Below are 20692 nucleotides of genomic sequence, written 5' to 3'. Positions count from 1 at the left end.
TGCGTGCCTAATTGAAAGCTTAATTTTTGTTCTAAGGGGAATAGTCAAAATTAGGGCAGCCAATTGTGTCAAACTGTACAGAGAACATTAGAGGGGTAAGTTAACTTTCATGAGCAATTGCTGGTAATTTTTTTAAAGAAGCTCTACAGCTCTGCCTGGTACTTCACATTATTTCCCCTTTCATATGCTCCATATTTGTTACCACATCACTTCTGCAGCACTGATCAAGAACTTGTAAAGCAAGGCAGAGCTTACAGCCTGGAGGAAAACAGCAGCAGCCTGAATAAAATCCAGGGAGGCAGTTCACAGAAAATCTGTGCATCTTTGCACACCTCCAAGTTCAGGTATGGAAGAGGCTGATAAAGCCAGGAACTTGGATGTGGAAGGAAAGAGGAAATTTTTCACACAGCCTGGTCTGGTGGTTGGTGACCCTGCACACAGCAGGGGGCTGAAACCAGATGATCGTTGTGCTTTGCAACCCAGGCCACTCTATGATCCTATGATAAAGATGGGGTGGGCACAAGGGTAACGAATCTGTAATGAATTACTGTCAGTAATGAAGGATCTGAGTGAAGTAACAACAATTGTACTTTCTATCAAACGCCCACAGTCAGACCACTTGGAATCCCAGCAGCAATAAAGAGCTCAACAAAACAGCTAAACTTAACACTGCTGCAGCCAAGATGAAGCCATCTCTGTGCCATGTCATACACATGGATCACATCACTTTGGGAATAACAATCATACTAAATCCACCACCACACTGGCACTGACAGAAGTGACCCATCTCCCAGTTTGAGAGTCCTACTGGTACGTGCAGTGTTTGATAAGGAACAGGACAAGAACAGAAACATCACAGAGCTAAAGCTCTATGCCTACTTTTTTTTTTAAGCTCTCTCTCTTCTACTACAATAATTAAGGACAAAAAACAGTGAAGGAATTCCTTCTGTCTTTCATCCTATCACCTAACCATTACATATTTCTGCTTTTTATGAATTCTCTACTTCTATGTTACTCTTCTTGTTAAAAAGGTAAACAAAGTACAACTGTGCTGCAGAAAGATGATGTGAATTTAATATGTTTGAACAACTACTTGCATATGAGTATTTAAAAAAAAATAAATAAAATTCAACAGTTTTTCCAACAGAAACTTTATCTAATCCACATCTGAATGTTACTCAGATTCAATTAGCTTCTTCCAACTGGAAGCAGTAACTTGCCAAATCATGCTTACCTTGGTGGAGCTGCAGCAACTGCAGCAGTTTTAAAATCAATCTTTAATGAATAGGCTGCTATTGTAGAGAGAGAAACGTGCAGCAATCATTGGCTCTGCATCACAACTAGATCTCAGCACCCCAGTGAACCACGCACCATCTTGAAGCTAAATCTTTGAGGCTAAATAGTTGAGAACATCACAGCCCTACCTGAAGTTCTGACTGATGCACAAGATGCCTGTGACCTATTGAGGACTTTAAGCCACCATCAGTTTAAACAGAAGACAAGTCTCAAATGGATCGACAGTGCATCACAAGCAGCTATCAACATCAAAACTGGTGTGTTCTGCTGGGACTACCTCCTCAAAGCACAGCTTTTTGAGCAGACACAGCTTTAAATAGGCTGGATGTATTTATTTTCAAGCAGCACGAGAAAATTCAAATCCATTGCTTCTATTTTTCAATGATCAAGTAACAGTTTCTATGTTTGAAAACTGCATTCACACCTTCACTTTTACAATGAAATACTGCCACTTTAGTTTCGCTGCTTAGCAATAATTTCTATGGACATAAGAAGCTTGTTTAGACAAAATACTAAATTTCATTACAAAGGTGCTTAAAACAGACATACAAACAAATCAGTGGACTAGAAGAGTGATCTGAAAATGATAACTGATTGTTACATTTGAAGGAAGTGCTGCCAGATGTGCTCAAGAATGAAGGCTATGACATGGAAATGATGAAAAACAGTGAACACTTTGGCCAAATGAAATATTAGGTCAACAATACTTAGTCTAGTGGACCTGGGGGGATTTGTTCTATGTATACTCAGTAGGCAGTTCCCCAAATACTGCTAAGCTACAGGTTGATGCCTTTGTCATAAAGTTGAGGGAAGTGTGACACTTTCTTATCTGGAGGTGAGTTCATGCTGTACATTAACAATCAGAAATACCTCTGCAATGTACGTTGTGACTGAGCTGCAACAATACCTTCACAGTTGACTCTCATTAGAGGTGCTATCGCCAATTCATTTAGAGCTCTCTATTTCTTGCTATGCAGCAACAGACGTCAAGAGCCTTTGAAATAGAAATTGACTGCAGAAATCCTTTTGAATAAGTAATAATGCTTTAAAACAGGGGAAGAAAAGAGCTTGCATTCACTCTGGATTTATGTAAAGAGATCACACATATGAAATTAAGAAGAAGACTACATCAACTGAGATGAAAGTCAATGGCTGCTATCCCTCCTCCCAGACCAAAAGTACGTTTAAACAAGTGTCAAAGAGCAAACATACCTATTAATGAAGACAACTTATTACAAAGATCACTTCGTCTCCACCCACTGCTGAGTTTAAATCATCATTCAACTTGCTAGCAGGAAGTTTATTCTTAAGAACATTGAAGATAAACACAAGTTTCTTAATCCAACCTTGTGTTGAGAAACAAGAAAGGAAAATGCTCTTAACCTGGTGGTATTTTTGGCTCCACAACAGAGACAGCCAGAATGGGGGGGAAAAAGATCACAAAAGCAAGCCATTATTTTCTTACCTGCGTGCTGAATCAGAAAGCTCTACAATCATCACCAATAACTGCACCTTTACTCTTATGTCAGCACAGGTCTTCCTACAGGTATTTCATAATCTTTAAAAAGATATCAATGTCTATTACAGAGTCGTGGAGTAGGACATTAAAGAGCATCAGAAGTTTTAGAAGACAGACATACATATTGAGTTCAGGAGCAATAAAGTTCTGTAGGTGTATTTCACTTGTATTTCAGAAGCAGTAGATTTAGAAGAGCTTTAGGGGCATTTTTTGCCCATCTCCAATGAAGTCACTCAAGCCAGCCGTACACTTTCAGGTTTTCTGTGGTTGTCTTACATATTTAGCTTAATAAACCCTTTAAAACAGATCTTCTGTTTTCGAATTGCTAACTGAACCAGTAACACTGAAAATTACACTGTTGGACAGTAACTATGAGATCCAGCTGTGCTTTTCCACTAGCTTCTGAAGTGCACCTGAAGAAAATAGAACCTGTTAAATTACATTAGAACTGTCTTATTTATCTCACGTACAGCTATTTTATTTGAGGAATGTATGAAATAACCACGACTCGAAACCTTGGCCCCAGAAAAAAGCATGGCAGAACACAAAGATACCGATAAGGGAATAAACTAAGAGCGTTCCAATACGGAGAAGCTGGAATACCTGATAATGCAACACAGAAAACGGTACCCTGTGGGGATGCTAGAAGGAACAGCACATGCATTGCAACTGACAGCAAATAATCTGTTTCAGGAGCATGAAATGTACAGTGTGGAACATGTTTACGTACAGAAGCCACTGCCTGCACTTTCCATACGAGGTACAGCATTATGTCACATCTCTTCATACAAACTATTATATTCCTTCATGCCAGGATAAGAACTGAACTGTTTCAGTTGCTCCCTCAATTCTGGTGTTACTTTCCTTATGAAAAAAGGAGTTATCCAAATAGAACGTTCCCTGAGTAGGCAGAAAAAATCTGTAGAGCCAATCTTCATTTGGAAGAGTCTTCATAACTTCACTGGCAAAAAAAAAATACGCAGCCTGCTACTGTGCTAGCTTAGGTAATTTTAATACTCAGTATTCATATACATAATAATTACATTGATGGTGTAATTATATCCTAACAGAGCAAGACCTCAGAAAACTGTCTATGATTCAATCTTAATTTTGGAGTATTGTGTTGTAATACTTTTCATGAAGAGATCTCTCCAACTGGAATCCTGCTCATGCCCCGGGGTAAAACACTGCCAAAACATTCCCTGTTACAAAGGCCCACTGTGTAATACCAAGAAAAGAGCAATTTCGCAATCGTTACGCAGACTTGCAGACACAAAGAGAGCTAGAGAGATGAATGCAGAAGACCGTGCGTGGCTACAGATGAGAAAGGAGAAACGCTCAAACGTCAGCCACAGTCTTCTTCTGCACCCTGCTGATTCTGGTCTGCAGGTGGAAGCAGCAAAGCAATACCTGGCTTTGAGCCGTTCCTGGGCTTCCACCCATCTCTGCTGCTGACATGCTCTCTAACCCAACCTGGAAGATGAATCAGTAGTCACACTCTGCTTATTTCTAGGAAGATTCACAACCGTTTGGCTACTTGGATCGAAAAATATAACTACTTTACATAAATATCTCCAACATCCAAGAAAATGTACAAATCTAAAGTCAAACACGCTTGGCTTGCAGCAAGCCTTGTTTGCTAATGTCTCTATAAAGGCTCAGATTTGAAGTAGTCATCTTAAATACAACTTATATCCAGCAAATGCCATCTCATCGTATGGGGGCACTCACCATTCTATACTTCTAGTGAAACTGAATAACATTCCACATCTTGAAAGCAACACATGCCTTGTTTTGGTCCCGGATAGGTAGTATTCACTCCTACTTTTTGAAGCAGTCCTTTTACAGCTCAGAGAAACCATTGCACCTGAAATATTCAGCAGCACTGGGCAAAGCCATCACTTAGTCCCCAAGGCTTTGGCTTGACTGTGTAAAAGTGGAAAACCATGATGACATGGCTGATTTTGCACTTGTGAAGGCTCCTCCAACCGACTGACCTGCATTACAGAACAAAAAAATAACAGTGTAATTTTACCTTCACTAAGCTTCTTAAAAAGTACTACCAGTAAAAAAAAAAAAAAAAAAGAATTCAAATCATTTGCTACCCGATTTGGAATTTCTAGAATTCAAAACTCAAGCTTGAAGAATGTGTCAGAAAACATTCAAAGAACTTGAACGCAGAAGCTCAGTGGAAATGGACCACGCTGTCCCTCTCCTTGGAAGGCTGCTGGAAAGAGTTCCTTGCCAGAGCACACAGTAGCAAAAAAAACAAAAAAGAAGAGCAGCAAGACTTTTACAGGATGAAAAAACAAGCTGAGCAACTTTTGGCAAAGCAACCACAGAACAACTGTAGGACTTTTCAACTGGTGATCTTCCATTCTCTTGCACTGGAAAATGACAATGTGAGCAAGGTGCTCCTGTTCAAGTTCACTGTTACACAACAAACACAGCCTCAAATCAGAGCAACATTTTGAGTGGTAAAGTTGCTGTTTTGCATGAATGTTATAAAGTACTCTTGGATTAAAATAAAATGTAACGAGGATATCAGATGCTTCCTCAACAGAAGGTACTGCTTAGATCCAAAAGCAGTTTAAAATAAATTTCTTACCTACAGCTTTTCCTGTTTGCACAACATTTCGGCTGGTGGACACCATCACATTTCCAATCTTCTTCCCACGTTCACTGTTTTGCACAGAACTAAACAGGAGAGATACTGACGACTGTTAGCCAACTGACCGATGAACTCCAGGTGTAAAAAAAGACTTATTTTGAACATCTATCCATACACAGATCTCCACAGCGCGTGCAAATGAGTAAATCAAGCCCATAATTCTTGTATAGGTTTTATGCATCTTATCTGCTAAGATCGGTTTGGCAAGACTGTCTGAGGAAGAAGAGATACTGCCAGCAACAGGGACCAAAACATCCAGCTGTTTGTGTTTACAGAACACGCTGATATATTTCCTCAATGTTTACCAAAACCAGATCTGCAAAGGTTTTGCAAAGTTTCAGCCACATCTAGAAGCTTTAAACAAAACAGTGTTACTCGATGGTCGTTATTCTTTTTTCCAAATAGAGTTTCCTTTGTATCTTGCTCTAACATAGAATTTTTGATCAAGTATAATTCATATTTCTGTTCAAAATGCAAAAGAATAAAAGACACTTCCTTAACTTGGAAAGGAAAAACCCAAAAGCAAATCAATTCCACTGCATGAGTGCGATGACTTGAAAATAAAATTTACTCATTTTAAACAGCAACATTCAAGTCCACACTTCAGGCCTACAAACCCATTTATGTAAAGCTTAACAACTTCACCACATGTGATTTTTTTGCAGGAGAACCTTGAACGCAGTTTTGTGTACATGGCCAACTTGAACCATTATTTTGTTTTGGCCATTACTGCAGCACTGTGCTGTTACTAATATTTGCCTGCACATTTTAAAAAGTACATATCAGACTACGATATACTTACTGTGACAATCTTAGTTTAACGTCTGACACAGAGTATTGTCCCTGGAATGGATGGCTACAAGAGGAGGAAAAAGCCAAGAAAACATTATTTTTTCTATCATAAATCCATACTTCAAATCCTAGTTATGTTTGTCCCTGTGGCTTACAGAAACTGATCAATCCCTGATAGGCAGGGTACTGTACCACTTTACAGAAGGCTGGGCAGTACTGATTGTTCAGTCTTAGCTTTCTTACAATCCATGTGTAAGCTGCCTCCTGTTTTCACAGCAGGTATTAATAACCTTTTCACACTAAGGCAGACACTTCTTCCAATTAAGACAAAGAATGCAAAAAGGAAAAGAATCTCTTAGGCAGACCAAAAAAGCCTTGCAGGTCTGAAGAATAACAACTTCCTTCAGATACATCAGCTGGCAAAGCGAGAATGAAAGCTAACAAAACTCCCTGCAGTACAACATAAATGCATGCTAAACAAAACATACGCATAGCCTACAAGTCTGGCTTCATCTAATCTTGGAGTGGAAATACAGACAAAACAACCAAAATAATAGAATATGCAACATAAATTAGCCAGCTTCCCTCCATCCCCATCAGTGACAACCCCATGCATTCCCTTGTAAACCTGGAAGTAACTCATGAAAAGCTGAATTGCCTGAGGACAGTGACAAATTCTCTACAGCTGGGGACAGCCAGCAATTAACACTAATAAGTTTCACTTCTCCTGACTCTGAATATAGTTTTCTTCATACAACTGTACCCCAGAATTAGAGCAAGGCCCTGAAAAGTAGAAACATTCAATTTCTGTACTCACAGAATCTTTACTGCACAGGGTCACAAAGCCCTCAGGGCTGTGTAACAGGAACAAGCAGGACACTGGTTCTACAGAACACCGTGTGCCCAACTACTCCTCACAGGAGCATTTCATATGAAATGCTAAAAAAATCCCCTCAGTTTCTCACCTGGAATGTACTTCTGCAAGAGCTGGATGCTTGTTGCTATTCCATACTCTGTAGTTGTGAGTATTTTTCCAGGCTGCTACAAAGGCTGTTCCAAAGTCTGACAAAGTCTTGTCATTGTCTAAGGAATTAAAGATGTTAACTTGTAGCAATTCGTTATGGATGCAATACAAGAAAAACTGTATTTCTGCAGAAAAGCTATGATTTTCCAGACTCTCATCCAATCATACTTTGCTCTGCAAAATGGCCCTTCAAAATGTTTACTTTTTCTTTATTATTACTTTTTATTAGTAGTAGTAGTAGTAGTATTATTAACTCTCTCAAAGTCGCTCAAACAAAACAAGAAATCAAAAAAAAAAGAAAAAAGAAAAAAGAAACCCCATCTTTTTCTCCCTTTAATTAATTTACAAAGTTCTCAATGAGCTCCGCTGGAGAGGATTAAAAAAGGATCCCCCTCATAGGAACTGACCTGCATTAGTTTTGATGAGATAGAATTTGGTTTGCTGTACTGTGTTAACACTCATCCCAATTGAGTAAACTTCAAATTCACTCCAAAACAGCAACGCAAGCTACTGTGGAATAAACTTATCACAACATCCCCTCCATCCCCTTTATGGGAAATTATGGGAAAACACTTTAGAGCCAGAGTAGTAGAATTTCAGGAAAATTCCACCATTCCATTATCAACCACATGATCATCTTACAACACTGACATTGCCAGACAAAGAACTTGGCATCTTCAAAACTTTAAATTCAAGTTCTCAACCCCATGGTTTCTTAGAAATACCACAGAACAGGAACTGAGTTACTGAACTGGTGTTAAGGGAGAGCAGTAGAAGAGAAGAGAAGAGAAGTAGAGTAGAAGAAGAGGATGAAGTTAACAGACTTCGTGCTAGGCAAGCTTCCACAAATAAGCCACTGATTATTTTAGTTATGTTCATGCATGAAAGGCTGGAACATACAGAATCCCCTCTGAGTTGAGACAAAGATGTTGAGCTCCAGAGAACAAAAGCTGATAAAACCTCAAGCTGACATTTTCAGCTTAAGCGAATCCCTACTCAAGAGCACAGCAGCAGCAGGAAAGAGATGGGACAGCCTAGCAAAACCTCCTGAAAACAGCCACTTCATGCCTCCTTGAATCCAATTAGTTCCCCAAACTGACTGAAGTCTGTAGGATATCTAAGTTTGTAAAAAGCCTTATCCTACATATAGCAGGGGGGTTGAAACTGGATGATCAATGTGGTCCTTTTAAACCCAGGCCATTACACGATTCTGCTGATAGGGAAAGCTTAACTAAAATCAATAAGGAGATAGTCAAAGAAAAAGTAGGTCTGTAAGGCTGTGAAGAATTAGTAATAATCTTGTCAGGGAACAACAAAGAGAGTGAAGGACAACTGGAAAAAAAAAAAACCAGCCTAAAAGTGTAACTTTAGACAGAGGGATTGTCAATGACAGGCTACATGAAACAAAAAAGGGCAAATACTTTTTAAACCCACCCTCATCTCAGGCCCTGGACAAGGCAATTGTTCTACCTGGTTGCAGCACAGAAGCGAGCAGTGCATGAAGATAAGCACTGAACTGAGCCCTGATCCACTCATCTCCTCCTTCCCATCCGGTGCCGTCAAGGAAAACATCATCTCTGTTCTCAGTCACGTGCTTCACCAAGTAATCTGCAAATCTGAGGTCAGCTGTTGTAGGGTTCAGGATCTTCCGAAGTTCTGGATCGTGGATTTGTACATGAGCATCTTCTATCTGTTTGAAATTATTCCAAGGGTAAAAATTTACCTAAACAGAACTGCTTACATGCACAGTATACTGAGAACCTACCTAAATCTAAACCCAGCAGTTTCAACAAATATAGAAAAGAAACAAGTGACCAATGAAATTCTGAACGAACAGTTGTCAGTGTCAGATACTGCTTTAGTTCAACCTGAAACTGATAATCTTCCTGGCGGATAGCAAAGCCTGCTCATTTGACAAGATTTAGAAGAGAAGTTTGGTGCTCACACGTGTTTTCTTAGAGGCTCACTGATTTGCATTTCAATTTATTAAGTTGATTATCAACATGTAGCTATTCAGGATATCAAATTTTGATAATATAGTTGTATTCACTTAGTAGAGCAGACACAGTGCTTTCTTAGATATTGTTTGCCCTGTTGATTAAATCAAGCCAAAGTCAACATTAATATGCTGCATTCTCAACTGTTCCTTAACTGCAGGCACTGATTTTTGAATACTTACTACAAAGCCATGAGAAAAAACCACGACACGAGAGGTAGAACTACACCAGTGACAAAATAAATGTTTTAAACAAAGAATCTGCAAATTCAAATACAATACTTAACATCAAGACAGACACATGACTTTTGCACAGGAAAGGTTATGTCCTACCCTGATACAAATGGAACAAGCTTCAGCATTTAAGAATTTATTCACAGAGAAGCAATTCAAAATTTGGGCATGAAATCATACACTCAAAATGCAACCCTTTTTTTTCCCCCCCCCTTCTTCTTGTGTTCAAGAAGCTTGAATACAAAGAGTCATACTTCCACAATTGCATCGCTCAGATGTTTCTGCTGACGGAACAGGATATTGGTGGCTCCGGCAACAAAGCCGCGGACTGTCACATCTGACAGCAGATGATGCTGCTGCAGTGCCATGTATGGCAAGCAAAGGTATCCCTAAAGCAACAGAGACATTTAGAGGATTAATGCACAGACAAACTTTTTTTTTTTTTTTTTTTTTTGGTTCATATTCAGATTTTTTTTCCCCTAATTAATAAAAGCCGCCACACTGAACCCAGTACAGACAACTCAGGCTACTATAATTTCACTACATCACATCCTCAAAGCAAAGCAACCACATTCCACACTTGGTGAGTTTTCCAAGAGGTTGTACTGCCTTCAAGTCTCAGGACTGAAACTACAATACAATGCAAATTGAATGGAATCAAGTGTGTTTACATGTGAACAAATTAAGCAACATAAATTGATGATGAGGTCTCAGGTTAGTTAAGAGATGGGAACTCAGTGGAGACAGAGATTGATCCCTCTGCTTGCATACCATGATGGCTTTTGATGTGTCTCAGGTCTACAGTGTCAGAGAATTAGAAACACACAGAACTGCTATCTGCATTTGGAGGATGGAAATCTCCCAGCAGTCAGTTTTTGATGGGCACACGCATGCCTGCTTTAAAAGAACAGGATAGAAAGCAATGCACCGTGCTCTTCTACTACTCCATGCTTATGTAAATCTCGTATTCCACACTGCAATTTAATAGATATCAAAAAAAGCAACCCAAAACACTTACTAAGAAGAGTGACATGGCTCTGAGGTAAGTAAATCAGAGATCTTGTGAAGCAGCTGTAGTTATTTAGAAGGAGAATTATAATACAGGAGGAGCAAAACCATGAAGTTGAGCACTCAAGTCTTAATTCCAGCTGTCCAGCAGCAGATGGCATAGAGGGGGTTATTCACTACAAGTAACCCAGATGAACTCCCAGTATACTGGACAGAATTAAAAGGCACATGTACTTCATCACACAGTAACTGGAAACATACAGTCGAAAGGAGCACAGCTACACTCTTGTTATACTGGATGCAAGGATGGCTTTCTAGATGACAACCATCTGAAAGCAAACTGTGTGTGTTGAAAAAAAACCAACAGTGTTTTGAGATGGAATCACCAACCTAAAATGTAATTTTTTTTTAGAAAATACATCTTAATAAGCAAGCAGAGGAAGCTAGTGCTTTTCAGCAGTTGCTACTTGAATTAGAAATCATTCACTGTTTAAAGGATCAAGGGTCAGTTCCCAAATTCACATTCTTGTAGAACTCTAACAATGTTTATTTCAGTGAACATGTTCAAACAAAAAAACAACAGTGAAAGTTAAATGGATTTTAGACCTTACAGAAGTGCTACTAAGGAAGCAAGCACCACAACCTATGTTTCTCTGTGCTGCGGTGCACTTGGATCCATCATTGCACCATCTCACAAAATTTCTGCCTTTTCACATTTGTCAGATGTGTTAGTCTTTCCACCGCATGGCACAAACGTGTTCAGAGAGCTCTAAAAGATTCCAACTTCCAGTAAGCAGTTAAACTATAAGTTATGATCAGATTTTTCTGGTAGGTTTGAGATGTAGAGCCATTTCTGTTTTAATTACATCAGATGAACTCAGATGAAAAGTGCCTATGTGGAACAGGAGGTAAACAAAAAATGCCAGCTTCCTTCAAATTGTTAGCTTTTCCATTTTATGAGCTTAGTAGCAAACTAAGTTTGCTCCCATAGGACATCCTATCAGTCACTTGCTTCTTACTTTCAATCTAGTATTTTCAACAGAACTAAAACTAAACACAAATTACAGGCTGTTCTGTTGCTTAGATAAGATCATGCAGACAAACACTAGACTGTAGTTCCGTGCTGAAAACCCTTCTCTAACAGTGAACTTGAGGCAATATAGGGAAAATAACGTTTGAGTTGCTCAGTTTGGCTTCTGTTTGTGCTGTTACCAATGAAAGGTATTCCAAGAAGCTCAAGTGCCATTATTAAACAAAACACTCTGCAACAAAATGCAAATAAACATCTCCAAAGGAAGAAATGCCTCTGTAACCTCATCAGCTTGAGGAGATATATCTCAATCATCTGCTTAAACAGCATATTAAAAAGAAAACAAAAAAAATATATACCATCTCTCTTACTAACAAAGCTACCCTTAAAGGGGAGGCACTTTTTTCCATTTGAGACAGAAAACCAGTCCCAGTAGATGAACTGCTTGTTAACTAACAATGCCCATCAGAGCCCATAAGGAAACTCTGGAATACCTGGAGTTCAGTTAGGCATTTTTCAGCGAAAGCTTGAAGCTCAGCAGTTCAGCACTGTGCACAGGGAAGAGCCATACACAACCAGGAACAGTTATCATACAAGGAAATGTGAAAAAATATACACATAAAAAAAAGGAAAATATGCTTAGGTGACAGATAAGATACAGCTTTTATAATTAGTTTGGATTAACATGTCTAAACACTTAAGTACTCTGATCTCAACCCATACAGATTAGATCAACAATTCTTCAGAGTAAAAGAAAACAGTAGTTACTGATACACACCATTCATTAACCATGCTGGGTTAAGAGGTTATGGTCTTGTAGAACTGCAAATAGTACTAAGTGTATGTATGAAAGAGAAGTGGAATGCACGTGCCCAGATCCCTTAGACGCACAGGCATGCTTTCCTCCTGCGTATGAACACGCAGTCACTTGTCAGAGACCATGCCTCCACGCTCTGTAGTACCCTACTGTGTATTTGGAGTTCAGTTAGCCATAAATTACAAGACAACTCTGACAAAGAGAAGTCCTTTTGAGTTACCAGATACCATGAACAACCTATTTACCTTTGTAAAAATAGCCAACGGCATACCATACTGGTCCTCTTCCAACCCAGAGATGAGTCCTGGAACAAGCACCACGTGTCCTGTGTTGGCTTGGGGCTGCACAGTGATTGGAAGACTTTCCGAGCTCGGGCATTCACTTGGACGATTTTCCACCTGTTCTGATGCTGCTTTTTCACATTCTCCTTTCATAGCAGCCTCATCCAAAATGCTAGGATCTAAGGTCTCCCAGTCACTTTCAGAGGATTCCAGAGATGTGCGGGAAGGAACTTCTAAATGCTGCACAGTGCCATTGGAGGACTGAGCTCCATTATAAGTCTTCTCTGATTGGGAGAAAGGCATGTTTGCTTTCTGACCTTCCATCGAATGGTTTCCTGCCATCTTCCTGCCTCCCTTCTCTGCTCCCAAGTGCGTGTTTGAAACATCACCAGCAGACACAGAAGCTGAGTTATCTAACCACGGTGTAGTTTCTTGCAAGCCAGCATCCTCTGATATGCTTTTTCTGGGTCTATAGTGTGAGCTGTCAGTAAGACCATGCTCAATCATACCTGCAAAGTGACATCACACATAAAAGTCAGCATCTCAATATGAATCCAAATGACTTCTGTTAAAGACAATGAAGAAAGTGCCACTGTGTGGATACTGGAACTCACATGTTTTACACTACTTTGGGAAAAAAAAGAAAACAAACGAACAAACAAAAAGAAACACCAAACAAAAAAACCCTTCCTTTCAGAAAAGAGGCCTACCTCAACTTTTTGTTTTGGGAAGACTGGCTGTAAGTTAAGAATTAGTAAGGTTACGTATGGGTTTATCTGTTTTGTTTTCAGAAGCTCACGCAGAAAGTTTCTGATTTTTAAGGAACTTGGCTAATTCAGAGTCACATCTATGTTACCCACAGTTAATAAAGAAGATCCAGTGGCTTTAATTAAACACAAGAAGTAATTCACATGGTGCAAACAACATTAGGAGGCATTAGGAGGCCCACAATGCACACATAAGTCTACAAGTTATCCTGTTTTTCAGGCAGCATTTCAACATAATTCTGTTTTCATATAATTTATTCCCCTTGTAAGGTGGTACATACAACCACACTGTAATAACTGAGAAGTTCAAGGCTCTCTTCTTACCAGGAAATAATGACAGGACAGTCATCAAAGCTCCCACCAATCTATTTACTGGAGAAATATAAAACAGCACCTGGTGGCAGAAGAGGAGGGGAAAAAATAGAAAATAAAAATAATAGAACAAAAAGAGCAGAGGGGAAGTAGACAAAAGGGAATTAAAAAAATAAATCAAAACTACAGTTGAGGACAACAAAGAACACAAACTGCTAAAGGAATTTATTTTAAAAAAGGAATTCTGCTTACCCACAAAAGCTCACATTAACTATTTGAATACACATGTTGTATACTTGTACTTTATAATATTTATGATATATACATTGTATGTATGTGCCTGTGGGCATAACATACAATCAGATTTTTCTGACTGAATGGTCTTATCAATCCAGCATGCTGACTGGATCAACTTCATAGAAATCTGATCAGGCAGAAATTGTTTCTGGCACTCTACCTAAGTTGTTGTTAATTTGTAGTGCATTAAAGTGTCTCTTCTAGATCAAAGAGGCCAAATAATCTCCGTTCCAGAATTCTGGCAAAAAAAACCCTCCATGAAAATATATGGAAGGTACATGAAATCTAGGATAACTGCAGCATGCATGTATCTTCCTATGATAAAAACTGAGTATACAGAAACAGAAAACATGATTGATATTAACTTTAGTGAAAAGTACTTAAGAACATAAGTTCCTAGCTTCTTTTCAGGTGCGGGTCAATATGAAAAACACGGGATGCAATAGCAAGAAACTGCAGCAGGAATCCTACAATACCCTTCCAGTTTGATGTTGTCATATGCCATGTAATTGTAGCAAAACGTGTTTTTGAGACTACAGAAATAACTAAGTCTATAAAGAAGCCCTTTGTCTTCAGGAAATTTACTTAAATTTATCTTCAGTTTGGATGGACTTGCCAACTTAAGCCTTTCAATACTTTCATGCATTAGTTCCAGCAAGTCCCTCTGCCATCTTTCCATCTGCATAGGTGCACATTCCTTTACCCCTCCACATTTCATGACCTACAACATCTACATCAGCAAACTAGGTGGTCCTGGCAGCAGAAACTTAAATGATCACCACATGCAAGAAGTCTCCTAGCCCAGTAACAGCTGTGAAGTGAAAAAAAACAAATAGCAAAAACGTTTCTAAAGCCTGTGGAAAGGCATCAATCAAATTGCCAGGAGTCATAGGAAAGCAGTTCGTGGAAGGGAGGCATTTTTCAGCTCAAGGAAAATTGGCATTACTACAATGTGCAAGGCTTCTTGCACGTTATATTTAAGGGCTTCGAACATAGAAATTTCCCCAGTTATTCTGGAACATTCACATCTGTCAGAAAACAGGCAGTGCCAGAAAACCAAAACGCCTCCTTTTGAAATAGTGAGTGCTGTCTGCCTGGTGGAGCTTAGGGGGAGCTTGGAAAAACTTCTCCCTTCTCCACTCTGTGCATTTATGATTTGTTTGAGCTTCAGAAAATAACCCACTAGGATCAGATATTCAGATCAGAAAATTGTAGCTCAGTAAGTTTTGAATTGTCATGATGAAATATGAACAGATTCAGCTTTTAAAGAGATCAACAGAGATGCTTAAAATTTTAACGGAAAAAAATGCATACTTTTTTGTATATTACATATATATATAAATATATATAAGTGCATACATTATATATATTATATATGGCTTAAAAAAAAAAACAACACTGTAGACAAAGTGTATTGATGGGATCTGAGGGAAAGAGCTTGCATTATTCCATCCTAACTACATACATTTCTATATGTGCAATCCCACTATGTAATAATCACATTCTATTCAAGTACTTCTGTTTTAGAAGGTCATATTCACTGCCTTAATAAGGATCCCTAGGCCACAGACTCAGCTATTTTGCTGTCTGTAGGCTGGATCCGACTGGCCTTCCAGTTGCAGTTAATGGGAAATTCCTACGTTCCTTCTCACCAATCTAAAGAAGCTGGGTGTCCTCATAGAAAAGAATATGACACTGGGGGAACTGAAAGTGTTCTTTTAATTCTGTTTAAACATTAAGACAAAAAGTTCCTGCAAAAAAAGTGTGTGGGAGTTATAGACACTCATCACTGAAAGTTCTTCTGTTTATCTCTTGATACCCCAAGACAAGAAAACAAATATCTTTGTAGCCCAAGGCAAACTCTAAGTAGAGATCTTTGTTTGTTTCTTTGTTGGTTGTTTTAAAACAAGTCTGCACTCTCAATTCAGCATGACTGAACAGAAATGACTCTTTGCATTGTCTCCTAAAGCTGTTCACACAACTCAGGTTTGTAAGACATTCCTTGCACAGGTTTCTTTGTATGGTATGTCTAATTAAAACAGAACAAAAATTCTTCTTAGTGAAAGCTGTAAAGCTGTATGTTCCATTTTAGGTCTCAACATTTCCCACCCATTTCTTTGCATAAGTACCTACTTGCATCCCATACATCTTTTCTTGTCTTCTGTAAGATGTTAAGTTTCCCCACTCACATTTAATTGCATTTTACTTCACAGCAACTAATAAAAGTAGAGAATGCATGTAACAGCAGCAGAAGCAAATTTATACAGCAACACACTGAAGTTACTTTGAGCATACTTTCCTGATCTGCACTGTAAAATTGCTGAGCATCAATCCAGATCATTTTAACTATTTTTGTTCTTTAATTTTTTGCTGGTATGTTCTACATATTTTCATATTTAAAAAAAAAAAAAAAAAGTTTCTATTTCAATTATCTGCCCCAGCCTACAAAATGGTACCTTCTTCTCTAGAAGAATCAATTTAAAAAGGATCAAGACCTGAAAAACAAAGGAAAAACACAGCAAATGAGGCAGTGCCATTTATCAAAACTACCATGCAAGTTTATCCTATTCAAAAGTTCTCTGCATAACTGTCAAATGATCAAACCTGAACAACAAAAACCAACCAGTGTTTGAATACCTTTTCTTCACTAGAGCTCTTTGAAACGACATTTGAAACACACACACACAAAAAGACTTCATGATTGGTAATTCAAGTCACAGAAAGCTTATAAAGAAGGAAGAACATATTGTATCATTCTAGAATTTAAAAAAAATTGCATAAACACAAAAGTTCTTTTACAAAATTACAGAAATAGGTTGAGCCAAACAACTTCTCCAGGAACAGCATTCACCTTATCTAATGTTAGGCATCTACAGACAAGACATCTAGATCAGAGCTGCCTATACTCTTTAAACCCAAAGAAAAGGAGACACTTCTGGGGCAATCACCAGCACACATGTGAAGTGTATTAAGCATGCACACATACACCATTAAATGCAGAACCTCAAATTTCTCTCCTTGAAGCCTCTCAGTTACAGACTTCAAATGCTATTTGTAACTTTGCTATAGGATACAAACTCAATTTCAACAGCCATTAAGAAAAGCCAATGGGAGAAATTACTAGTTTATTTGGTGGCAGGAGCTGCAAAAATTACATATTGGGAAAAATATCCCAAGTGTCTGCAATGACTTTAGCAGTATTCTTCCATCATATTTATTTGACAAGGCACAGGAAATAGAAACAAGACCATAATTGAGATACCACTTTCACTTTAGGCCAGGACTAAAGAATTGTAACCCAAACCTAAAAATCCACAAGAAATCCAAAAGACAGACAGAAGTTCTCATTATGGAACTTACTTTTACAGAAGACCTGTAGGTGGAAACGAAAAATCAGGAGACTGTAACCAGAAACACTTAAGGAGCAATCTCACTTCTAGCTCAGGTATGTCTAGACATTCATCTCTCAGTTCTTCAAAAAGCATTTTACTCCTCAAAATAAGTGCTGTATTTTATAAGTCTAGCAGAAAAAGCCTACCTTGTGTCTGAAGTGAAGAACAAGATCCCGAGGAGACAGACCTGAGACACCAAAGGAACTGCAATTACTCCACTTTATAGCTAGTAGAGATACTAACACTAATTCCTGTCAACTTTTTGTGGGGGAAGGGGGGTATGCCCATTATGCATTCTATGTGAACCATGGTTATTTCAGTAGCAGAACTCAGAGTACCTTCTCTCCTTTGTGCAGGTGAAATAGTTAAATGACAGTGGAGACAATAACATGTTTAGTCACACCCTGAGTTACTCCTGTTGGCTGCAACAGCATTATGGAAACAGTGAACTAAATCCCACATTGTGCTTTCTAAAAACATAGATAAGAGTCAGAATAAAACAGGAGATTTCCCAAATAACAGATGAAAGACCTAGCATCCCAAAATATCATCTATAAATTAAGAAAGTACTGTTTTCCAAAAACAGCTAAGCAGACATTTGTCAGACTGACAGGTCAAGAAGTACGACGACTTTTAACCCACGACTAACTTCTATTATGAAAGCAACACTGCACTTATTTGACATTTGTTTAAATCCCTAAGGAGAAGTATAACAGAATACTGTGCAGGCACACTCACCTCTACGTTTAATCTGTTAATGTACATAAGCAAATCAGCTAAGGAAGGGAACACATTGATTAGCACAATGTTATCCCTGCCACTTGTACAAAAAAGCCACTTACCAAGATAAACTTGTGATCCTTCTAACAAAGTCCCTCCCAAGGAACTATTCATATGATCATAAAGTTCCTGTAAAAGTATGAACACAAAAAATAAAACAAGGTCATTAATGGTACGCAGTCGTACAACATCCACTGTTAAAAAAATTGCCTTATTGAAGGATTTCAATGCCTTACTCTACAAAGAAAGTCATGTTTTATTAAGAGTCAATGGAGATACAGGTTGAATATCATGCTCACTCTTCTATTTCAATACATATCAAATTTGTAATCTGCCATGGGGGTCATATAGGTCCTCTAAGGTATTAGAAGAGCTGAATAGCTGAATGACCTATGGAAATGAAATACCTGAGCAGAACCACTAATTAAAAACACTGAAGTCTGTAGCTATACACTGCAGGCTTTGTTCCGTATCGCTTTTACTTTAAAAGTTACCTTTAGAATTGAAATTTGTGAGAAGTCTTTTTCTTCAAAATAGGCGTGAGTAATGAGCTGCAGCTTGGCCTGGAGTAACCCATACAAAGGCTTGAAAGAAAAATCAAGTGAAAAAAATAATCAGTCCAGTTGCTTTGAACATCAGCCTTCTCCCATTCTGATCTTGCAGTGTAGTCACTTTATTACACACGGAGTTCACAGAAGGAAAATGATAGACCTGAATTCTTAGCTGCTAACTTACAACATCTTTTGTCTGTGCTCATTTTAAATTATTGTGATTAACTGCACTATCAGGATAATAAACCATTTTGATTCCACTTGTATATACCATACCGACACTGGATATCTTTCCAGAAAAGTACTTTCCTGTTTAAAACACTGCTCATGCAGCTGTAATGGCAGCTCTTCCTTCAGCTTTAAGCACAGAAAATTTCCACTCCCTGCCTGGGGAGTAATAGCTTTTGCTAAGTAACAAGTAAAGAAGCCCCCTCAAAGGAAGAATATACTATTTCTGTGATCATCTTAAAACCTCTTTCATGGCTGATAATAGGCACTCCCTCAGTAATAACACCTAAGCTCAAACTCCTATTATATATAAAGAAATAGTAGTGCTTAAGAATCAGCAACAATTTAAAAAATAGCATATTCAGAGCCAAAAGTTCCAGAAAAAAGTATGGAGAACAAATAATATTTAACACGTTATTTAGGAGTGTTTTGAGATTTGAACATTCTTACCAGCTGACTGAGAACACAGACACTTTTCTGCACTGTTTCTCGGGTGATGTCTGCTTGTCGTACTTTTAATGCCTAAGAAATAGAAGCATAACAGCATATTTACCTAAACACACTCCCAAAAACAACTGTTTCACAGGTCAAGATGCCACATATTCCCTATTTAAACAAAATCCTAAGATTCCCTGCCTTCAGAGGGGGAACACCCAAATCACATTTTTTACCTATTACAGTCATAAGACTGATTCTGCAGTTATGTTGTCAACTCACTGAGCACAGCATAAATCCAAATACAGCTGTAATGACAGGCAGAGGACTGTTTGGAAGGCACTACTATGAGTAAATAGTCCTGGAATAGCCTAGAAGCAGCCCTGGAAAAGGCAATGGCATTTTTAATGCAGGGCAATGTACCTGGAGAGAAGCAGCCACAACAGCTAGCTCTTCTCTAAGTACTATCTATGAAAATGAACTGGGCTGTCAAGTCTTCACCTGGAAATAGTTTATACTCAAGGATTTTCTCTAAACCATCCATAAAATAAAGGAAGTATCTCCAGAAGGAACTCCATTCTCAGCCAGACCAAACGGCTAAAGTAGTTAAGAGCTAAACTAGAAAGAGTAAGGGCAGAAATGCAGCAGTGATTCTTCTAACTGCACAAACAGTGTGTAGATTGCAGCCCACACATCAGAAAGCCAGATGGAAAGGGTGCTCAGGCTGTTATATGAAACACACACTGTTTTGCATTCTACTTTCTCCAAAGAGTACAATTTAAACAACCATTTTAATTCGTTAGTGAACAGTATAAACTTGAAATCAAGACACAATCAAGCCATGTTAAAATAACTGTACAGTTAAATAAAGCAAGATTAATAAGAATATATGTGAGGACTGGCTGGAAAGACAGTATGCTAAAATCAATGTTAAGTTCAAGAGAAATGGAATTAAAACCTACACATGGAAAATTTCTCCTATAGCATAAATAAAAACATGAAATATAACTCAGGTGTGCTAAAGACAGGGTACAAAATTTGCATCTTCTGAATACAAAACTAATTAACTCTCAAGTCCACATGGCATTCCAGACCCTTGGCACGCCAAGTGAAAAGAAGTGATTATTTATTTTTCAAGAGATCTGTAATAACATCTCAACTGTAGTTACTTAGACTACTGCCACTGCTACTTTTGAAAATTAAATGCACACTGTAGCTCTCACCAGTTTTTTCCAGCTTTATTGCTAAAAATTCAGTAACAG

The 20692-nt window shown here is 38.3% G+C and overlaps 1 protein-coding gene across 1 annotated transcript in view; it reads right to left on the bottom strand.

Annotated features, from left to right (window-relative positions):
• Positions 1 to 1651: 1651 nt before the first annotated feature.
• The window catches only part of AVL9 (AVL9 cell migration associated), a 37398-nt gene continuing 18357 nt past the window's right edge, over positions 1652 to 20692 (bottom strand). The window contains exons 4-16 of the mRNA XM_042816499.1: positions 19446 to 19517; positions 18711 to 18800; positions 18279 to 18345; positions 17583 to 17623; positions 16501 to 16539; positions 13760 to 13829; positions 12633 to 13177; positions 9787 to 9921; positions 8773 to 8992; positions 7244 to 7361; positions 6289 to 6342; positions 5424 to 5512; positions 1652 to 4812 (exon numbers count right to left, since the gene is read on the bottom strand). Of these exons, the coding sequence (XP_042672433.1) occupies positions 4718 to 4812; positions 5424 to 5512; positions 6289 to 6342; positions 7244 to 7361; positions 8773 to 8992; positions 9787 to 9921; positions 12633 to 13177; positions 13760 to 13829; positions 16501 to 16539; positions 17583 to 17623; positions 18279 to 18345; positions 18711 to 18800; positions 19446 to 19517 (1635 nt within the window). The 3' untranslated portion in view covers positions 1652 to 4717. The remainder of the gene's footprint in view (positions 4813 to 5423; positions 5513 to 6288; positions 6343 to 7243; positions 7362 to 8772; positions 8993 to 9786; positions 9922 to 12632; positions 13178 to 13759; positions 13830 to 16500; positions 16540 to 17582; positions 17624 to 18278; positions 18346 to 18710; positions 18801 to 19445; positions 19518 to 20692) is intronic.

The sequence above is a fragment of the Centrocercus urophasianus genome, unplaced genomic scaffold, assembly GCF_019232065.1.
Source record: "Centrocercus urophasianus isolate 14NV4802_14NV808 unplaced genomic scaffold, USGS_Curo_1.0 seq_16, whole genome shotgun sequence".
Taxonomy (NCBI): Eukaryota; Metazoa; Chordata; class Aves; order Galliformes; family Phasianidae; genus Centrocercus; species Centrocercus urophasianus.
The sequence above is the reverse complement of the archived record's forward strand: the minus strand, read 5'-3'. Positions and strand labels throughout refer to the sequence as shown.